Source organism: Anomaloglossus baeobatrachus, chromosome 3 (genome assembly GCF_048569485.1).
Source record: "Anomaloglossus baeobatrachus isolate aAnoBae1 chromosome 3, aAnoBae1.hap1, whole genome shotgun sequence".
NCBI lineage: Eukaryota > Metazoa > Chordata > Amphibia > Anura > Aromobatidae > Anomaloglossus > Anomaloglossus baeobatrachus.
Window position 1 is genome coordinate 503,615,959 of NC_134355.1, and position 20,440 is coordinate 503,636,398.

The following is a 20,440-nucleotide window of genomic DNA, read 5'->3' on the forward strand; positions in this document are numbered from 1 at the left end:
ATGTAAGCACAGAATTTCAGATTCCTTTTACTTGTCCTTTTGTCCTATTGTATGGTATATCGATACTACTCACAAAAAGTTAGGGCTATATCTATCTGGCTTTCTGGTTACGTTTATGGAAAATGTAAAATGTTAATTCTACAATGATATTTTATCATGACAGGTGGTCATTTTAAGTAGAAGCATGCAAATTGAAACAAAACCCAACAGTGGTGGGTATACCACCTCCAAAAATGTCAGTCTTAAAAACGTATGTGGCCTTGAGCATCAGTTACAGCTTGACAACGTCTCATGCTGGTCACAAGTTGTCTGCTGAGGCATGGCATCCCACTCTTCTTGAAGGGCGGCCCATCAGGATGTTGAAGTTCTGGGGTACAGTGTTATGAGCCTCTACACGGGCACTCAGCTGATCCCATAGGTTTTCTATGTGATTTAGGTCTGGAGAAAGTGAAGATCACTCCATTTGAGTACCTCAGTCTCCAGCAGCCGTTCCCTAATCATACAGCCTAAATGAGCTGGAGCATTGTCGTCCAGGAAGATGAAATTAGGCCTGTGTTCATGCGGAGGCGCAATGACTGGATGGGCTTGTCACTGTACCATTCACAAAGTGTAGCACAGTTCTGTATTGACTAGATACACTGTGGGTAGGTGTAACTTCCCCACCACCAAAGGCTGGGGTGGGGCAACAGTGGCTGATGCATAGCCCTCTCCTTGACATCTCATTCATTGACGGCCATCATTTTTGCTCAGCATAATTGACTTTTGTCAGTCAACAGCTTTAAGGCCCTCTGGTCCCTTCTTCCTTGTAGATGACGCCTGTGCCTAGTGGTGTGGTCAGGTACCCTTGCAGGTCGTCTAGCACGCAGACCATGTTGATGTAAACTGCTGCCTCACCTTCCCTTAGTGTATCTAGAGTTGTGTGGGATTCCTCATCTGACTCCAAAGGGCTTTGATGTGGGAATGTCCACTTCTCTGCCTTTCTGTGATTCTTCCAGTCTCTTTGTATCTCTGGTGCAACCTGCTGATGACACTCTTGACACATTAAGTTCAGTGGCCACTTCTGTTCATGAACATCCTGCTTGAAGCCTCACAATGGCGAGGTACTGTTGATCAATTGTTAGGTGTTGTCTTGGTCTCATGATGTCAAAGTGTGATCAGCATGATGAGGACGACTGTTTAAATACCAATTTTCATTGAACCCTGAGATTTTTTGGGTTATTCATGGATCAAACACCTGTTGGGAATTTTGCCATTAAAGTGAACCTGTCAGGTGCAATATGCAGCCAGAACCACGAGCAGTTCTGGGTGCATACTGCTAATCCCTGCCTAGCCATCCCTGTATCTAATGGCATACATAATGTATTTTTAAAGATCCTTTATTATATGGTAGTGAGCATACCTGAAAAGCAGGTGGATGGTAGATGGAAACAGGACAGCAGGTCTATAATAACAGATGTTACACTGCATTGACTGTAAAAAAAAAAAAAAAAGCATGGACATTCAATGATGCAATTGGGGGTGTGTGTCAGGAATCAAAGATAAATACTAGTAGGTAATGCCATAACTAACATTCAAGAGAGGTATGGACAAGAATTATTATAAATGAGTCTCGACACACCGCATTACATACATACAATACAAGTCACATGCAGATATACAGAATATCCAAAATGGTCACATGCTGCATCTTACCACAGAACACCCTGACGCGTTTCGACGAGGCTTTATCCAAGGGCGCTTATACGCACTATGAAGCAGATTGTATGCGTCCCGGCTTCAGAGAGGTCTAGTGCCCATAACCAGAAGTGCCCGGACATCTGATCATGCGCACTGAGCCTAAAGCCAGTGTCTGAAGCGGTGAGAACGGACACAGGTACACGCATCACCACTAGTGATGAGCGAGTACTAAAAAGCTCGGGTGCTCGAAGCTCGGGCCGAGCCTCCCAAGATACTCGTGTACTCGGCCCGAGCACCGAGCCCAATGTTATCCTATGGGAGACCCGAGTATTTTTGTGAAATGACCCCCCGGCAGCATGTAGAAACCCTAAAAATGTCACAAAAGTCTCAGAAGAGTGCTCAAATGACATGGCATCAGCATGGGGAAGACCCCTTGAAGCATTTATCACTCAAAAGTCACAGCTGTGAACAATTTTGTCCAAGTTTTACGCCATTTTTACGGACTCACCAGAAAACCTTCCAAAATGACACCAAAATGAATTTTCATGGCGGAAATGTTAAGGGCACATACCCAATAGTGAGATAGAGCTAATGTATGTTACTTTTTGAGATTAATACATGAAAGATTTTACATGAAAACCTTGTGTGGCACTCCGATGTCCAAAACGCACGTTTTGTGCTTTTTACTAGCGATGTCGGTCATTTTTTTTTTTTTTTTATTCTATCTCCCTCAGTCCGTCGGTCTGTCTCTCTCTGTCTTGTCTGTCCCCCTCTCACAGTCTGTCGGTCAGTTCCCCCCCCTCTCTCTTACTTACCGTTCCCCGATTACTGCCGCGGCGCTGCACAGCTGTTCAAACTCCGGTGGCTTTTCCTCTTTTGAAAAAGCCGGCCGCTCATTAATCAATCTCCTATTCCCTGCTGTCCTGCTTTTCGGCGCCTATGATTGGTTGCAGTGAGACACGCTCCCACACTGAGTGACAGCTGTCTCACTGCACCCAATCACAGCAGCCGGTGTGTGTATACTGTGCAGTGAAATAAATAATTAAATAATTAAAAAAAACGGCGTGCGGTCCCCCCAATTTTAATACCAGCCAGATAAAGCCATACGGCTGAAGGCTGGTATTCTCAGGATGGGGAGCTCCACGTTATGGGGAGCCCCCCACCCTAACAATATCAGTCAGCAGCCGCCCAGAATTGCCGCATACATTAGATGCGACAGTTCTGGGGCTGTACCCGGCTCTTCCCGATTTACCCTGGTGCTTTGGCAAATCGGGGTAATAAGGAGTTAATGGCAGCCCATAGCTGCCACTAAATCCTAGATTAATCATGTCAGGTGTCTCCCCGAGATTCCTTCCATGATTAATCTGTAAATTACAGTTAAAAAACACACACACCCGAAAAATCCTTTATTAGAAATAAAAAACACTAACAAAGTCCCTCATTACCAATTTATTAACCCCGACAAACCCTCCATGTCCGGCGTACTCCACAGTCCTCCAGCGTCGCGTCCAGCTCTGCTGCATGGAAGTGACAGGAGCTGCAGAATACACCGCCGCTCCGGTCACCTCCACGCAGCTAATGAGATGAGTATAGCGATCAGCTGAGCTGTCACTGAGGTTACCTGGATCCAGCGGTGGATGCAGCGGTGGCCACGGGTAACCTCAGTGACAGCTCAGCTGATCGCGCTACTCACCGCCACTCCGGTCAGCTCCATGCACCAACTGAGGTGAGTATAGCGATCAGCTGCTGTCACTGAGGTTAATCGCGGCCACCGCTGGATCCAGCGGTGGCCGGGAGTTACCTGACTGACAGCAGCTGATCGCGCTATTCCCTTCATTAGCTGCGTGGAGGTGACCGGAGCGGCGGTGTCTTCTGCAGCTCCTGTCACTTCCATGCAGCAGAGCTGGACGCGACGCCGGAGTCCGTGGAGTACGCCGGACATGGAGGGTTTGTCGGGGTTAATAAATTGGTAATGAGGGACTTTGTTAGTGTTTTTTTATTTCTAATAAAGGATTTTTCGGGTGTGTGTGTTTTTTAACTGTAATTTACAGATTAATCATGGAAGGAATCTCGGGGAGACGCCTGACATGATTAATCTAGGATTTAGTGGCAGCTATGGGCTGCCATTAACTCCTTATTACCCCGATTTGCCAACGCACTAGGGTAAATCGGGAAGAGCCGGGTACAGCCCCAGAACTGTCGCATATAATGTATGCGGCAATTCTGGGCAGCTGCTGACTGATATTGTTAGGGTGGGGGGCTCCCCATAACGTGGAGCTCCCCATCCTGAGAATACCAGCCTTCAGCTGTATGGCTTTATCTGGCTGGTATTAAAATTGGGGGGACCGCACGCCGTTTTTTTTAATTTATTTATTTATTTTACTGCACAGTATAGACCCGCCCACCGGCTGCTGTGATTGGGTGCAGTGTGACACCTGTCACTCAGCGTGGGGGCGTGTCTCACTGCAACCAATCATAGGCGCCTGTGGGCGTGGAAAGCAGGGAATATGAGATGGCTGTGTACAGAGCACAGCGCACCGGCCGGTATAAAGGCTCGGTCACGCTGTGCAGGCCAGCCAATCACTGCAATTCCACAACTAACAGGGCTGTGGCATTGCAGTGGTCTGCCAGCCAATCCCTGCATGAGGGCTGGCTCTCAAAAGAGCGCCAACATGCAGAAATGAAGACCACGAGTAAAGCACGAGTATTGCAAAATTACTCGGTACCCCGCCGAGTAGCCCGAGTACAGTGATACTCGTGCGAGTACCGAGTAGTAACAAGCATGCTCGCTCATCACTAATCACCACTGATGAGGCTGGGCAATGGGCATTGAATAGCATGTTATCACACCCCTCTGAGTGTGATATCATAAGAGGGCGGAATGAGCTCAGGAACTAATGCTCTTGCGAATAGTCCCTGTGCTCATTAGCATATTATAAAGGATCTTAGCAATGCTTTTTCTTAATATCTATGTGTGCTACTAGATGCTGGGCACAAGTATGGCAGGGATTATAAATATGCACCCAGAACTGCTCGTGGTCCTGGGTGCATACTTCACCTGACAGGTTCCCTTTAAGCTTGTTGTAACAGAACAGCAAGTTGTGCAAAAAGTACTGAAATATTGAACAGTTGGACATGTGCATCCAAAAGTTGAAAAGGTAACATTTAGGCTGCTTTCACACCTTCGGTTTCTGCAATGCGGCACAATCCAGCACTTTGCAGGAAAATCGCAACCGTTTTTTTTTTTTTTTGCTGCCGGTTGCGGTTTTTTCTGCATAGACTTTAATTAGTGCCGCATTGTGCTGCATGGGCTCGCGTTCGGTCCGGTTTTTGCCGCATGCGGCAGATTTAGCCGATGCGGCGGCCGGATGGAACGTTGCCTGTCACGTTTTATTGTGCAGCAAAAAAACACGCATCGCGCTGCATTCAGCCGATGCGGCGCATTTTTCAATGCATGCCTATGGCGGCCAGATGCGGCAAAAACCGCATCCGGCCGCCGCATGCGGTTTTTGCCGCTGCGCATGCTCAGTAGCATGCCGCAAGCGGCAAAAACCGGACGGCCGCATGGGAAAAACTTATGCAAAGGATGCGGTGTTTGCATAGCTTGCACAGCCGAATTGAGCCGCACAGCTCAAGCCGGATGTGTGAAAGCAGCCTAAGTTCACCTGAAAAGGTTGAGTGAAATTTCAGGATGATCCTAGAATTTACTCTAATACCCAAATATCCCTAATGTTTTGTGAGTAGTGTATATGATAAAGGGTGGTCCTCCTTCCTATAATCCAGAATTAAGCACTATTTTCTAGGACAATGATCCCCAATTTTTGTTACCTTGAGAGCCACATGAGTGCGCCCACCCTAGTGACAGAGCCCCGATTAGTGATCTGACAGCCCGTAAAGCTTCCCCACCGATGGCACCTTCTGCCTTCCTTCCTTTTTTATCAGTCTACTTTCACCAGGATTCCAATTTTTTTCCTGCCATTGGAAATCCTTGCATGAGGGGCGTACATGAGCGCTGCCGTGAACTCATTTGCTCGAAATGGAAGAAGCACTTATCAGGGTCTTCTGGAAAGTGAAAGCTTAGAGAAAAGTTATTTGCAGATTGTGTGGAAGCAGGGTCTTTCTTAAAAATCCTAGTATTTCTATAGCATTGTTTATATATTTCTTGGCTGTAAACATTTACTTTCCTTTTTCAGAGCATGAGAAGACAGAGGAATGAAGTGGTCGTGGAGCTGAGAAAGGTATAGTCATTTTCCTGTAATCCACGTTGCACCATTGCATGTGTAATTGAAGGTATATATCCTGCAGTATATGGGGCTCTTCTGACTGGCCACAGTGTAAACGTCAGTTTCAGGGCCAGGAAGTTCATCTGACTCATTTGTTTTTGTGGTTGCGCAGTGTAACTCGCTGTCCCTCTATTTCCGTAGCTAATACATCAGTGTTATGTACATAATCACCGGCTCGGAGCCAAGCTGTGCTGTAAGATTGCATAACTCTGGTTTCAAGATGCTGAACTGTTACTGTACGAGGCTGCTTACCTGTAGCAAATTCTATATATGTGAATATGACATGCTCACATACTTTATAGTGATAACTTGTAATCTTACATTTTGATTATAGACTAAGAGAGATGAGCATTTGTTAAAAAGAAGAAATGTTCCCCATGATGATGTCTGTGAAGACTCTGATGTGGATGCGGATTTCAAAGTGGTGAGTACAATGGATTTGTATACTGTACTAGCCGCACCTATTAATCCTGGTCGTGGGAAAAATGATAAATGTGCAAGTTGAAATGTTCAATTTCCCAGTTATTGAAAGACGAGCTAAAAATGTTTGTCCCCATTATTGTGGAAATCAGTGTACGTGGACATGTGCTTTTGGATCTGTGATGTCTCCATGAATTTCCCCAATGATTATTGTTGCAGATTTGTCTTCTATACATGGCATAACCATTTGTTTAATTTTCTTTCCTGTAGCAAAACACGTCTTTGGAAGCGATTGTGCAGGTAATGTGAGATAATAAAGTGGGTTTGGTTGAGCTGGACACTGTTTATTGTATTTAATCATCTTGTATTGTTTCAGAATGCCTCCAGTGACCACCAAGGTATTCAGCTCGGTGCAGTCCAGGCAGCAAGGTAAAATGCTTACATTTCGCACTACTTTTATTATTCAGTCACATGATACTTTACCTCCTTAGTGAAGTGTTCTATACATTTTAAAGTAGATATGTACACTTATTATATGGAGCAGGTCCAAATTCTCCTTTGCGTGTGACAAGACTGGGCGGTTCTGATTTCCATACTTTCGGCCGTTCCGACTTTATGTGCAGTGCCTCTCTAAACTCACTTGTATTGAGTCAAGTTGGAATGTGAAACATGAACTCACACTGCCGGCAACAGAGATTTCTGACTTCACACACTGTACGTGCTATGAGCATTCACAAGTCTGTAATGAGTGGCTGCAGACTTTCATGGCAAACCTGGACAACCCTTTTAACAATAGACACTTGTAGAAAGTTATCACATCTGGAAAGTTTTATATAAAAACCACTTCAAATTTTTCACACTTTTTTTAACCCCTTTACGACGAAGGACATACTGGTACGTCCTTAGTCGCCTCCCCCCCCCAGTTACCGCAGGCTTCGGCGGCGAGTCCACCGTAATCCCCGCACACGTTGGTGAACTGATCAGCAGACATTTGTGGCACAGAGGCGCAGGTAGATCGGACATCCACGCACGCCTGTTAACTTAGACTGCGCTATCAAACACTGACAATATGATCTAAATGCCTATGGCGGGGATCACGCTGTTACCTGCCACCATCGGTGGCCTAGTGACGTAATAATGGTGCACCAATGTGTTGTTGTAGCACGGGGTCAGATGATGACCTTTGACACCTCCATGACTCACTTGCTGTGAGAGCCAGCAGAGGTACTCACAGGAGATCAGCATTTCTCCTGATTAGTGATTCTGCTCTGATCAGCAGAAATGCACAAGCAATCACTGTGCAGTCAAAAAACCCCTATAAAAAAATAATTAAATAATAATGGAAAAAATACAAAATCCTAAAAGTTCAAATCACTCCTTTTGCCCCATTTTGAATATAAGTTAAAAAAAATACACTTGTTATTGCTGCTTTCAGAAATGCCGCATCAAAATATAAAATAAATTAATCTGATTGGTACACGGCATGTTGAGAAAAGAAAATTGCAAACGCCAAAATTACGTTTTTGGGTGTTGTAATATTTAAAAGTCGATCGAAACACATATTTACACAAAAATAGTATAATTAGAAATGCCAGCTCAGTATGCAAAACATAAGCCGTCACTGAGCCCCAGATCCTGAAAAATGAGACCGCTACGGGTCTCGGAAAATGGCGACAAAATAGCTATTCTTTTTTTGGACAAATTTCTTTTAACACTTAAATGTAAAAGAATACAGTGGGTACAGAAAGTATTCAGACCCCTTTACATTTTTTACTCTGTTTCATTGCAGCCATTTGGTAACTTCAAAAAAATTTTTTTTTTTTTTTTTCATTAATGTACACTCTGCACCCCATCTTGACAGAAAAAAAACAGAAATTTTTGCAAATTTATTAAACAAGAAAAACTGAAATATCACATGGTCATAAGTATTCAGACCCTTTACTCAATATTGAGTAGAAGCCCCTTTTGAGCTAGTACAGCCATGAGTCTTCTTGGGAATGATGCAACAAGTTTTTCACACCTGGATTTGGGGATCCTCTGCCATTTTTCTTTGCAGATCCTCTCCAGCTCCGTCAGGTTGGATGGTGAACGTTGGTGGACAGCCAATATCTGGTCTCTCCACAGATGCTCAATTGGGTTTAGGTCAGGGCTCTGGCCGGGACAGACAAGAATGGTCACAGAGTTGTTCTGAAGCCGCTCCTTTATTTTAGCTGTGTGCTTAGGGTCATTGTCTTGTTGGAAGGTGAACCTTCAGCCAAGTCTGAGGTCCAGAGCACTCTGGAAGAGGTTTTCTTCCAGGATATCTCTGTACTTGGCTGCATTCATCTTTCCTTCAATTACAACCAGTCGTCCTGCCCCTGCAGCTGAACCCCCCCCCCACCCCACCCCCCCATAGCATGATTCTGCCACCACCATGTTTCACTGTTGGGATTGTATAGGGCAGGTGATGAGCAGTGCCTGGTTTTCTCCACACATACCACTTAGAATTATCACAAAAATGTTCTATCTTAGTCTCATCAGACCAGAGAATCCTATTTCTCATAGTCTGTGAGTCCGTCATGCAATTTTTTTTTTTTGCAAACTATGCTGGCTTTTATATGTCTTGCACTGAGTAGAGGCTTCCGTCGGGCCACTCTGCCATAAAGGTCCGACTGGTATAGGGCTGCAGTGATAGTTGACTTTGTGGTACTTTCTCCCATCCCCCTACTGCATCTCTGGAGCTCAGCCACAGTGATTTTGGGATTCTTTTTTACTTCTCACCAATGCTTTTCTCCCACGATTGCTCAGTTTGGCTGGATGGCTAGGTCTAGGAAGAGTTCTGGTGGTCCCAAACTTCTTCCATTTAAGGATTATGGAGGCCACTGTGCTCTTAGGAACCTTGAGTACTGCAGAAACTGTTTTGTAACCTTGGCCAGATTTGTGCCTTGCCACAATTTTGTCTCTGAGCTCCTTGGGCAGTTCATTTGACCTCATGATTCTCATTTGGTCTGACATGCACTGTGAGCTGTGAGCTCTTATATAGACAGGTTTGTGCCTTTCCAAATCAAGTCCTATCGGTTTACTAAAACACAGCTGAATACTTATGACCATGTGATATTTCAGTTTTTCTTGTTTTAAAAAACTTGTAATTATTTCTAAATTTCTGGGTTTTTTTCTATCAAGATGGGATGCAGAGTGTACATTAATGAGAAAAATAACTTTTTTTGGTATTTACTAAATGACTGCAATGAAACAAAGCGAAAAATGGAAAGGGGTCTGAATACTTTCTGTACCCACTGTACAGGTTTGGAATCTACAAACTTATACCAACGTGAGGCATCATACTGACTTGTTAGTTTTACCATATAGTGAACAGGGTGAATAAAACAAAAAACAATCATGCAATTGCACTTTTTTCACTTTCTCCACATTTGGAATTTTTTCCCGTTTTCTAGTACACTATATGGTAAAACTGGTGGTTTAATTTAAAACTACAACTCATCCTACAAAAAAAATAAGCCCTCATATGGCAAGATTGACGGAAAAATAAAGTTATAGCTCTCTAAAGAAAGTCACACACAATTTTATATATTTGAAAAGCAATCAAACATTAGCATACATAGATCTAGCTCCCATGTATAAATATCTAAAACTTAAATTTGATATGCACTAAAAGGACAAACAACATATATGGTATAAAAACAAGATAAACTCTCTCCCTATTGATGCACCTGCATAACTGTACCCTACCTGACAGTGGAGGATTTTCACCCTACGTTATTGTGGTGCCCCCCGCTCACGAAGGCTTGCCCTAATACAGGCCTGTGGACAAATATTTCAGTAGTTTTGATATTTATAACGTATAGTAGGGTACTTATCGAGGGATGGAGTCAAATCCTGTATACTTCTTAATTGCTAATTAAATATTCAACTCAACGCGTCGCCTTTCTCCCCCCCCCCCCCCCCCCCCCCCCATTGGGTTCATCAGGAGTCCGCTAGGATGTATGGTTAAGGAACTGGTGTATAGTCCTTATATAAGAAAAGGAGTTGTTATAAATTTTGGTCCCATATTATCATTATACTAATAATGCTGACTGATGGAAATAGTTCTTTACATCCATATAACCCTCCTTATGCTTCCCACCCGCAAGATTCTGCTTCCAAATAGTGTATCAAATAAAACGCTAGGTCCTGCTGTGCGGGTGAGCAAACAGTATTGTCGGGTGTCAAAAGAAAGGAGACCATCACTACCGTATTCAGTGGATTATACTTCCGGGTACAAATCGGGTGTTTAATTTCCGGATATCTGTAGTGCGTTCCAAGGTGGAGCACACAGCTGATTGCGGCTAGAAAGAGATCTACCGTGCCTGTGGCCGTTGTCCCGCTGAGTGTTCACAGCAGTCGGCTTCGTGATACGTCCCGGTTGGCACTACTAATTACATCATAGACATCGCTGGGTACACGGCATAGCGGTAACTAAGGATGCCTCCTCTCCATCCAGCACACTGGTATACACCCAATCATACCAAGAAATAAGACCTCAATATAAAGAGGCACCCATCCAGATACCCATAGTATCCTATAAGAAATAAGTAAAGTATAAGTATTTTTATAAATTTGCTTGCCCCCAAAATATTAGCCTAGAATAAGCATAAACAGTAAATAGATGAACGGTTTGTAGAGGCATCCATATCAATGATAATATAGGATCTATTAGTTCATTATAGAGCCCCCAGAAGGTATAACATGTGGGGGCTTCTTAATAGGTTCAAGGAGTGAAGACAATAATAATGATTAAAGTCCCAGTTCATTTTCATTCAGGGACTGATATTCCAAAGATTCAAATAAGATTCCAACTATTAATCCCATCTACCTACATGAAGTTTTAAAGGAAACAGGCATAGGAAATTTCTTCACTTAGGTCCCTTGGTGTTACAGTCCAATCTAAAAAAATCCCTTCGCATTCTTTCGTCAGTATAAGATTATATGGTCTCCCCCTCTGGTTTTATTTTTAATCCACCCAATTGCACAGCAAGATCTCATTTATGCTGCCTTTATGCACCTCAGTCATGTGCTTCGCTTTTGGGGTATCCCTTTTATTTCGGATGTCTCCCATGTGCTCACCTACTCTTCTCCTAAGTTCTCTTTTTGTCTTGCCCACATAATTAAGTGGCCAAGTGCACGTAGCCATATAGACTACACCTGTGGACTTAGTTTATAAAATCCTTTATAGAATGGTTTGTTTGGTGACGCACTAGTGAAGGTCTTACAAGGTTTCATCCATCTACAGTTGCAACAATCTACACGTCTAAAAAAAAATATATATATTTTTCTGTCTAGCCACGTACCCTCTTCCGACACAATCTGTCTTTAATCGACTGTCCTTTTCTGTTATGTTGGGGATTGGTGGCATTCCTATGATGCAGCTCATCCCCGACTCCACCTTTCCCCCACCCCCCCCCTCCCCCGAGTGTGGTAGGGGGGTCATAGATGTACCCTTCACAATCCCATCGCCACCTGTAGTATTTTATGGGGTTCTCCTTCCTACTCAAATCTCTTCACCTCGACAGATTGTACCCTGTAGTCCTTCATCTTGGTGCAATTTCTCTTAAGATGGGGATATTGGCCCTTGGGTATGCCTCTCCTCAGGGAGAAAGGATGATGACTGCCCCACCTAAGGAGGCTGTTGCTAGACGTGGGATTGCAATCGGAAGAAAGGGATAAAAAAACTAAAATGAAAAACAGAAAATAGCCCTGGGGTGAAGGGGTTAAGTACATTGTGTTTAAAATAAGTGTTATTCAGAACTAAAAACTACCACTCATCTACATACAGTATATATAGGTATGTCGACGGAAAAATAGGTTATTGGAAGGTGAGGCAAAAAAATGCTGTCTCCACGGGGTTAATGTATATAGTGCATTTTCAAACCTACAGCACACAAGACCCATTTGATCAGACAATTTTTGTAGCGTAAACTATCATGAAGCTGTTGCAAATGGCGCAATATTTGTAGTTTGTACTAAAGCAGGTGCAGATTAGGGGGTTGGTGTACCTGCACAGCCCAAGAATTAGAATTTACATCATGAAAGGGACGTAAATTATAGTATAAATGTAGCTCCAGTCATGAACTCTATTGCACGATAGCTTAGATGCCAAATTCATTGGGACTTTCTCATGTTGACAAGTTTGGGACATCTCCACTGAGCTCTGTATTAAGACTAAATACAGACTGATAAGGGACTGAAAAGTGGTTTCTCCGCACTACTGTAAAACGTCTATAAGGGGCCAGGATCTGATGCGGCTTAAAGGGAACCTGTCAGCAGAAATTTCGACTAAAACCTAACAGATTCCCCCTCTGCAGCTCCTGGGCTGCATTCTAGAAAGGTCCCTGTTATTATAGTGCCCCCTTTCTGACCGAAAAAAAGAGTTTATATCGAGGTACCTTTTTGGCTTCTGAATCTCTAAATGTGTCACGGGGGCGGGCTGCCTGATGGCCGTTATTCTGCCCCCTGTTCCTGTATGCCGCCCCCATCGCCGATTTCTATACTTCTGGACGCCGCCCACTGCTCCAGCCATCCCCGCGCATGCCCAGTGCTCATCTCTCGTGGATGAGCACTGTGCCCAGTGTCACCGGTGGTGACGTGCGCGCAGGGTTTAGATTATGGGCGGTGCTGTGATGTTAATTACCAAGCAACCGCCCATAATCGCGGGACCGCGCATTCCCCCTCGGCCTGCTTCTTTCTGCGCAAGCGCGCTGCAGCTGAACTCCTCCTGATCGGTGTAGTCACTGCTCCGCGCTCCTCCCATCTATTTCCTGCCTCAGGGCAAGATGGGAAGGAGGTGACGTGAGTTCAGCTGCAGCGCGCTTGCGCAGAAAGGCCGAGGGGGAATGCGCGGTCCCGCGATTATGGGCGGTTGCTTGGTAATTAACATCACAGCACCGCCCATAATCTAAACCCTGCGTGCACGTCACCAGCGGTGACGCTGGGCACAGTGCTCATCCACGAGAGATGAGCACTGGGCATGCGCGGGGATGGCTGGAGCAGTGGGCGGCGTCCAGAAGTATAGAAATCGGCGATGGGGGCGGCATACAGGAACAGGGGGCAGAATAACGGCCATCAGGCAGCCCGCCCCCGTGACACATTTAGAGATTCAGAAGCCAAAAAGGTACCTCGATATAAACTCTTTTTTTGGGTCAGAAAGGGGGCACTATAATAACAGGGACCTTTCTAGAATGCAGCCCAGGAGCTGCAGAGGGGGAATCTGTTAGGTTTTAGTCGAAATTTCTGCTGACAGGTTCCCTTTAAAGTATTCCAACTCATCAGGATACAACGAGCGCTCTTGAATCTGAAGGAAGCTTTATATAAATTAGGATGAAGGTTTCACCTCAAATGGCAAAAATGCTCAGTCTGTATGAAAGGTGATCTCTGTAAGGGGTTTCCTCACACGTCACACACTGATAGGGAATTTCAATTATGAGCTCCATTATGGACCATGTTGAAAAATGTCAGTAAAGCTATGCAGAATATAAGGCTGCTATATATGAAGGCGTGCATAAAATATTAATATGGTGTGACGCAAGCCAAATAAGTATAATATTAATTTGTGAAGACTTTTTTATGCTGTTGCCACTTTTTTCATTCTCCAAAAAATGGGGGATTCCACTTGTCATCTGTGTCCATTTATTTTTTTTCCATGCGTATGACATTTATTTTTACATGTCCAAAGTCTTCAAAATTATTTATTTTTTTATTTATTTTTTTAATAACCTGACTACAATTTTATAAAGTACCTGTAAAAAAAACTGATATGGATTTTTTTTTGCTCACTTTTAGTATTGAATGGTGGTTGAGCCTAATGCATGCTGCAATTTTTTTATTTATTTTTTTTTATTTTTTCCATCTGACCAGATCTATTCAGTAATACTGGTCTGTGTGCTGTCCGTGATCTGATTCTTACATGGACAGCTCATCTGTTAACAAACTGGAAATGTATTTGTAGCTGGCATTTCATGTACAGTTGAACATTGTATTTGTAGGTTATGTCTTTCCTCTCATCCAGTATATGTATTATAAAGGTCATCTTAGACTTTCAATTATTAAAACTGCTGAAGGAATTATCCGACACCGCTCACTTCTGTATTGGGGGGCCAGTAGTGCTGGTAACTTTGACCATATAAACCTACTAAGATGCATGCACAGTCCCCAAGTATCCTTCAAAGATCTGGTTCACTAGAAAAGTACATGTGCACAATACCAGCCATTGTATACTTCTCAGCAGGTGTGTTGACTCGTAATGTCCTCAGCGCTACTTGCCTCTAATGTGGCCACTGATAACCACTTGAATCATAGCCTGGTAGGGGTAGACTTTCAGATATCATGGTTCTGATATTGAGAAGATCTTTGGGATGTTCCTTCTTTGCGAACATTGATCAAGTATGGATTGTTTTGAGTAGGACCAACAATGGACAGTACCTTTTTAATCAATGATCCAAACAGTAGTTGCAGTAAAGACCTGCTAATGACACAGATTTTATGACTTGATTTCCATGGTTGACTGCATTGGCGGACACTAACTTAGCCCTTTTTGTTGTCAGGAAACTTCTGTCCAGTGATCGTAATCCTCCTATTGATGACCTCATTAAATCGGGCATTTTGCCGATTTTGGTCCACTGTTTAGAAAGAGATGACAAGTAAGTAGTGTTTCACGTATATTTTCACGTTATGAAAAGTTACTTTGTACTTAATGTGTTTTCTCTTGTTTCATAGTCCTTCCCTCCAGTTTGAAGCTGCGTGGGCTCTCACCAACATTGCATCAGGAACATCTGAGCAAACACAAGCTGTGGTCCAATCACGTCAGTATATATGAATGATGGAGATTATGGGCTTATTTTCCTTTGTAGTCTATTATGTATACATGTCAGTATCTTGCTAGTATTATAGCTTAACCTTTAAAGCCGTTATCAGATTATTGAACAAAGTCTCTTTTGGATGCACAATTTGGACTTTATTGCATAAACTGATATAACAAGTACAATATATTGCAAAATGAGTACACCTTTGACATTGTAAGTATTTTTATTATATCTTTACAGGGGCAAACACTGAAGATTTGGCACTTTTGATACAATGAAAGGTAGTCAGTGTGCAGCTTGTATAACAGTGTAAATTCGGTGCCCTCTAAATAACTCCACACACAGCAATTAATGTCAAATCCGCTGGCAACAAAAGTGGGTACGCCCCTAAGTGAAAATGGCCAACTTATGCCCAATTAGCCATTTTCCTTTCCCGGTGTCATGTGACTCGTATTACATGTGATTTAGTATTACAAGGTCTCAGGTGTGAATGGGGAGCAGGTGTTTGGTGTTATCACTCACTCTTACTGGTCACTGGAAGTTCAGCATGGCACCTCAGTGAAAATGATTCTCTGGGGATCTGAAAAATAGAATTGTTGCTTTACATAAAAATGGCCATGAGAATGCAAACATTGTGAAACTGAGCTGCAGCATGTTGGCAAGCACCATACAGTGGTTTAACCAGACCGGTTCACTCAGAACAGGCCTCGCCATGTTTGACCAAAAAGTTGAGTGCACTTGCTCCGTGTCCTATCCAGATATTTCCAGCATTGCTGCAGAGGATGACTGGGTGGGGTGGGGGTGGGGGGTGAACGCTGCCAATGCCTAGACCATACACCACACACTGCATCAATTTGGTCTGCATGGCTATCATCCAGGAAGGAAGCCTCTTCTAAAGATGATACACAAGGAAGGTCAAGACAAGCAAAGCAGATTAAGGACATGGATTACTGGAACCATGTCCTGTGGTCTGATGAGACCAAGATAAAGTTTTTTGGTTCAGATGGTATCAAGCGTGTGTGGCCGCAATCAGGTGAGGAGCTCTAAGACATGTGTCTTGCCTACAGTCAAGCATGGTGATCGGAGTGTCATGGTTTGGGGCTGCATGAGCACTGCTGGCTGTGGAGCGCTACAATTCATTGAGGGAACCATGAATGCCAACATGTACTGTGACGTACTGAATCAGAGCATGATCCTCTCCCTTCGGAAACTAGGCCGCAGGGCAGTATTTCCAATACAACGACCCCAAACACACTTCCAAGATGACCTTCCTTGCTAAAGAAACAGAGACTAAAGGAGCTTTACTGGCCAAGCATGTCTTCAGACAAAACCCTATTGAGCATCTGTGGGGCATCCTCAAACGGAAGGTGGAGAAGTATAAGGTCTCTAACATCCACCAGCTATGTGATGTCATTATAGAGGGTGGAAGAGTATTCCAGTGGCTCCTGTGAAGCTCCAGTGGACTCCATGCCCAAGAAAGAGAAGGCAATTCTTGAAAATAATGGTAGCCACACAAAATATTCACGCTTTTGGGCATAACTTGGAAATTTTTTATTTTCAGCTTGTTTTTTTTTTTTTTTTTTTGCCAGTGGTTTACTTTACGTTGTATCAGTGTCAAATCTTCAGTGTTCTCCCATGAAAGGTGTACTAAAAGATTTACAAAAATGTAAGCGGTGCACTAACTGTTGTGATATACTAATATATATAGTGTAGTTAAAGATATACATTTCGGGGCAGTCTTGCAGAATTGGACTTGCACCAATGTCTGTGATGCATTATTTTATTAGACTGTTCATATCTGTGCTTTTGCGGATCCACATGGTACATAACAAAACTGTCTTATGAGACCCGTCGCGGTGTAGTTATGGATTTGACATAACAAATCACGCTTCATTCTTACCAAAATCAACAAAACTTAACGGCACCTCCATTGTAAACCTCAATGTATAAGTTAATTTTCTTTAAGGATCAGATATTAAACATTAAATAAATAATGTTACTCTATAGTTGTAACTGTCTAGCGGTAACTTTATTTTTGTTAGTATAATTCTTATATTTTTTTTTTTTTTTTTTAGACGCTGTTCCTCTATTCTTAAGATTGCTGCATTCTCCTCATCAGAACGTGTGTGAGCAAGCTGTCTGGGCACTGGGAAACATCATTGGTAAGTTCATTCCACCAAAAACTATTTTACTTTATTTTATTTAACTTTTTTTTTTTTTTTTTTTTTTTTTTTGTGAAGCATCAATACAAACAAGCCAGTCACTTGCATTGGCCCTGGTCTCCAATGGGGTCTGATTATAATTTCTTTGTGCTCAGGCACACTTGGTAGTCACAAATCACAGTGCTCTGCACAAAGTAGAGATGACCCAACCCGAACAGACTTTTGACTGTACGCCTGATTCCTGTTTGGCTGCTCTGCAACCTTTCTTTTGGTCACTAACCCAATCAGCAGGAATTTAGCCTGTGTGCACATCTGGAGTCATGGCAGCTAAGCAAAGTATTGGCATGGCTGTGGTTGTCCCGGGAAGTCACTGTGTGTGGGGAAAGGGGGGGGGGGGATAAAAATGGTCCAAGCAGGACATGCCTACCAGTCTCAGCCGTGCGACCCAGAAGCTGTAATACTGCTTCTGGGTCCGCTCATTATCCCTCATGCATAGTCACTGCTCTACCCCCGCCCATCGCCTGACAGCATGTGTGATTGGCTGCAGTCAGACTTGTCTATTAACCCTAGAACGCATACCTGGGGCCTCACAGGCCTGCTAGGTTATTTGTTTTCTATGGTAGATTTCTATAGTTGCGCGTTCTAGGGTTAATCGGCAGTGTCGACAAAGGATGAAGCCAGGCGGCTAAAAAATGGCTGTTAATTGAGTCTATACGTTTCAAAGTCTCCGACTTTTTCATCAGCACATTAAACAGATATCTTTTTAATCTGCTGGTAAAGAAGCTGGAGACTTCGAAACGTGTAGACTCAAACCCCCTTATGTTAAAGCAGCATGAGAAATTACATTTAGTTCTTTAAAACTGGTTTTGTTGAAAAGCTATTGCTAAATAAAATGTTCTGATTTCTCTTCAGGTGATGGACCACAATGCAGGGATTATGTCATCAGCCTTGGTGTGGTGAAGCCTCTGCTGTCGTTCATTAACCCTTCCATACCCATCACATTTTTGAGAAACGTCACTTGGGTAATGGTAAACTTATGTCGACATAAAGACCCTCCACCACCTATGGAGACCATTCAGGAGGTAAATGTGCTTTTAGAGCTAGTAAAGTGACAGATTACCATATAGACTGCTGTTATTGGATGTGATGAAATGGAGAATCGGGGTATTGATGAGAATGTGTTTATATAGTTATTTATATACATTTATTTGTGTAGTGGTTAATTGTGTGCATGTGTGAGTGTCTGTGTATGGTTATTGCAAGGGGTCTCTGAAATTAGAGTATTGCTGATTTTGGAGTGCATCTGAGGAATGTTGTAAAAAGAGGGCCTTTAATGCAACAATTCCGGTGATTAGAGCCCTAGTCAGGTCTCCTCAATAACCTGTGTACCCTTATCTCTGCCAGGTCTGTATAAGTCAGACCTGTGATCTGATCCAGACAGCACTTTGATACCTTGGTAGTGATGTTTTGCTTTTATGTATCTGTATTTAGCTTGTGGGTTTGTATTACAGATTCTGCCAGCACTCTGCGTTCTCATTCACCACACAGATGTAAATGTAAGTTTCTATTCCATATCTAACCATTGCTGTGTAATTGTGCGGTGTAAGTGCAACACAATGCTCATGGTTGTCTCTCATCCCTAGATTTTGGTGGACACAGTGTGGGCTCTCTCCTATTTAACAGATGCTGGTAATGAGCAAATCCAGATGGTAATAGACTCTGGGATTGTGACAAACTTGGTTCCTCTTCTAAGCAATCCTGAAGTCAAAGTACAGGTGGGTCCAGACAGTCATTCCTCATAAGCTCTTTACAGAACATTTTAACTTGTGGGACTTTTTTTTTTTTTTTTACGTATTTTAATGTTCACACTTTTTGAAGTGACGGTATGCATGCGCGGCTTTAAAGAGGTTGTCCGCTCCTAGGACAACCCCTTCTGATTCCACATGTTTCCCAGGTAAAATAAAAAAAAAAATCCTATACTCTCGTTGCGTACCGATGCCGTTCCAGTGGTGTCGCGGCTCGCATTACCAGAGCTCGTGAGGTTATGGTGTCATTCGACCCCCACGCTCAGTCAGCGCCAGCTTGTCTCCCCGCCTTTGGACACAGGAGCAATCAACAGGAAGTGAGCAGCCACAGCGCTCACATCCTATTGATTAACTTGTTTGCTCTGAAGGCGAGGAAACAGGAGGTGGCGTTGATTGGACGTGGGGCTCGCATGACTTCACAACCTCACATGAGCTCTGGTAATGCGAGCTGCGGCACCGCTGGAATGCTGCCAGTTCATGAGGTTTGTATAGGCTATATTTTACCTGGGGGAAATGTGGAATCAAAAAGGGTTGTCGTAGTAGTGGCCAACCTCTTTAAACACTAGTAGTAATAGGTAATAACCACTATTTAACTGCTAATTATGGCTGCTGTAAAGGGGTTATCCAGACTTGAATCAAGTCTGCATTCCATGACCGCGTGTGAGCGACTTGTGTAGTTGTCACTTGCTGATTAGAATCATTTGGCTTCTCTGAATAGAAGTGACTAGAGAAGCCAGATGAGTGTATTCTGCACGTGATCGCAAGTCACATACATGCAGACACGTGACTGCTCGTAACACAGGGATTTGTGGCGGCGTGTACACCACACTGTCGCTATTCAGCTGACTGCTCATTTTTTGTCCCAAGCCCAGACAATCCATAATATAATATGTATTCTATCGATTCCTACCACATAAAGTAAAGATTTGTTGACTCCTTCCATCATTCTGCACTTGGCTCACTGCTGTTTTAGAGGAATATTTTCTGTTATTTTATAGCAAGCTCCGTAGACCGTGTGTGATTGGTTGATCGTGTCTTCCTGTGATTGACACATTGTGGGCTTTCTTTTAGACTGCTGCCTTGAGAGCTGTAGGTAATATTGTCACTGGGACAGATGAGCAGACACAGGTGGTCCTGAACTGTGATGCACTGTCACACTTCCCAGCATTGCTTACTCATATCAAGGAAAAGATTAACAAGGTTTGTAGTTACTGCTGACTCCATACTACTGTATATACTTTAGGGGAATGTTTACGGGA

The 20,440-nt window shown here is 43.4% G+C and overlaps 1 protein-coding gene and 1 non-coding gene across 3 annotated transcripts in view; both read left to right on the forward strand.

Moving 5' to 3' along the window:
* Window positions 1–20,440, forward strand: part of KPNA4 (karyopherin subunit alpha 4) — a 74,600-nt gene that overhangs the window by 18,534 nt on the left and 35,626 nt on the right. For both annotated transcript variants that reach the window (XM_075340666.1, XM_075340667.1), the window contains exons 2-12: window positions 5,871–5,915; window positions 6,295–6,384; window positions 6,651–6,680; window positions 6,757–6,809; window positions 14,957–15,052; window positions 15,129–15,214; window positions 17,290–17,376; window positions 18,289–18,458; window positions 18,888–18,932; window positions 19,020–19,151; window positions 20,253–20,381. In XM_075340666.1, the coding sequence (XP_075196781.1) occupies window positions 5,871–5,915; window positions 6,295–6,384; window positions 6,651–6,680; window positions 6,757–6,809; window positions 14,957–15,052; window positions 15,129–15,214; window positions 17,290–17,376; window positions 18,289–18,458; window positions 18,888–18,932; window positions 19,020–19,151; window positions 20,253–20,381 (963 nt within the window). The remainder of the gene's footprint in view (window positions 1–5,870; window positions 5,916–6,294; window positions 6,385–6,650; window positions 6,681–6,756; window positions 6,810–14,956; window positions 15,053–15,128; window positions 15,215–17,289; window positions 17,377–18,288; window positions 18,459–18,887; window positions 18,933–19,019; window positions 19,152–20,252; window positions 20,382–20,440) is intronic.
* Window positions 18,515–18,813, forward strand: LOC142297984 (small Cajal body-specific RNA 7). The gene has a single exon (XR_012752203.1).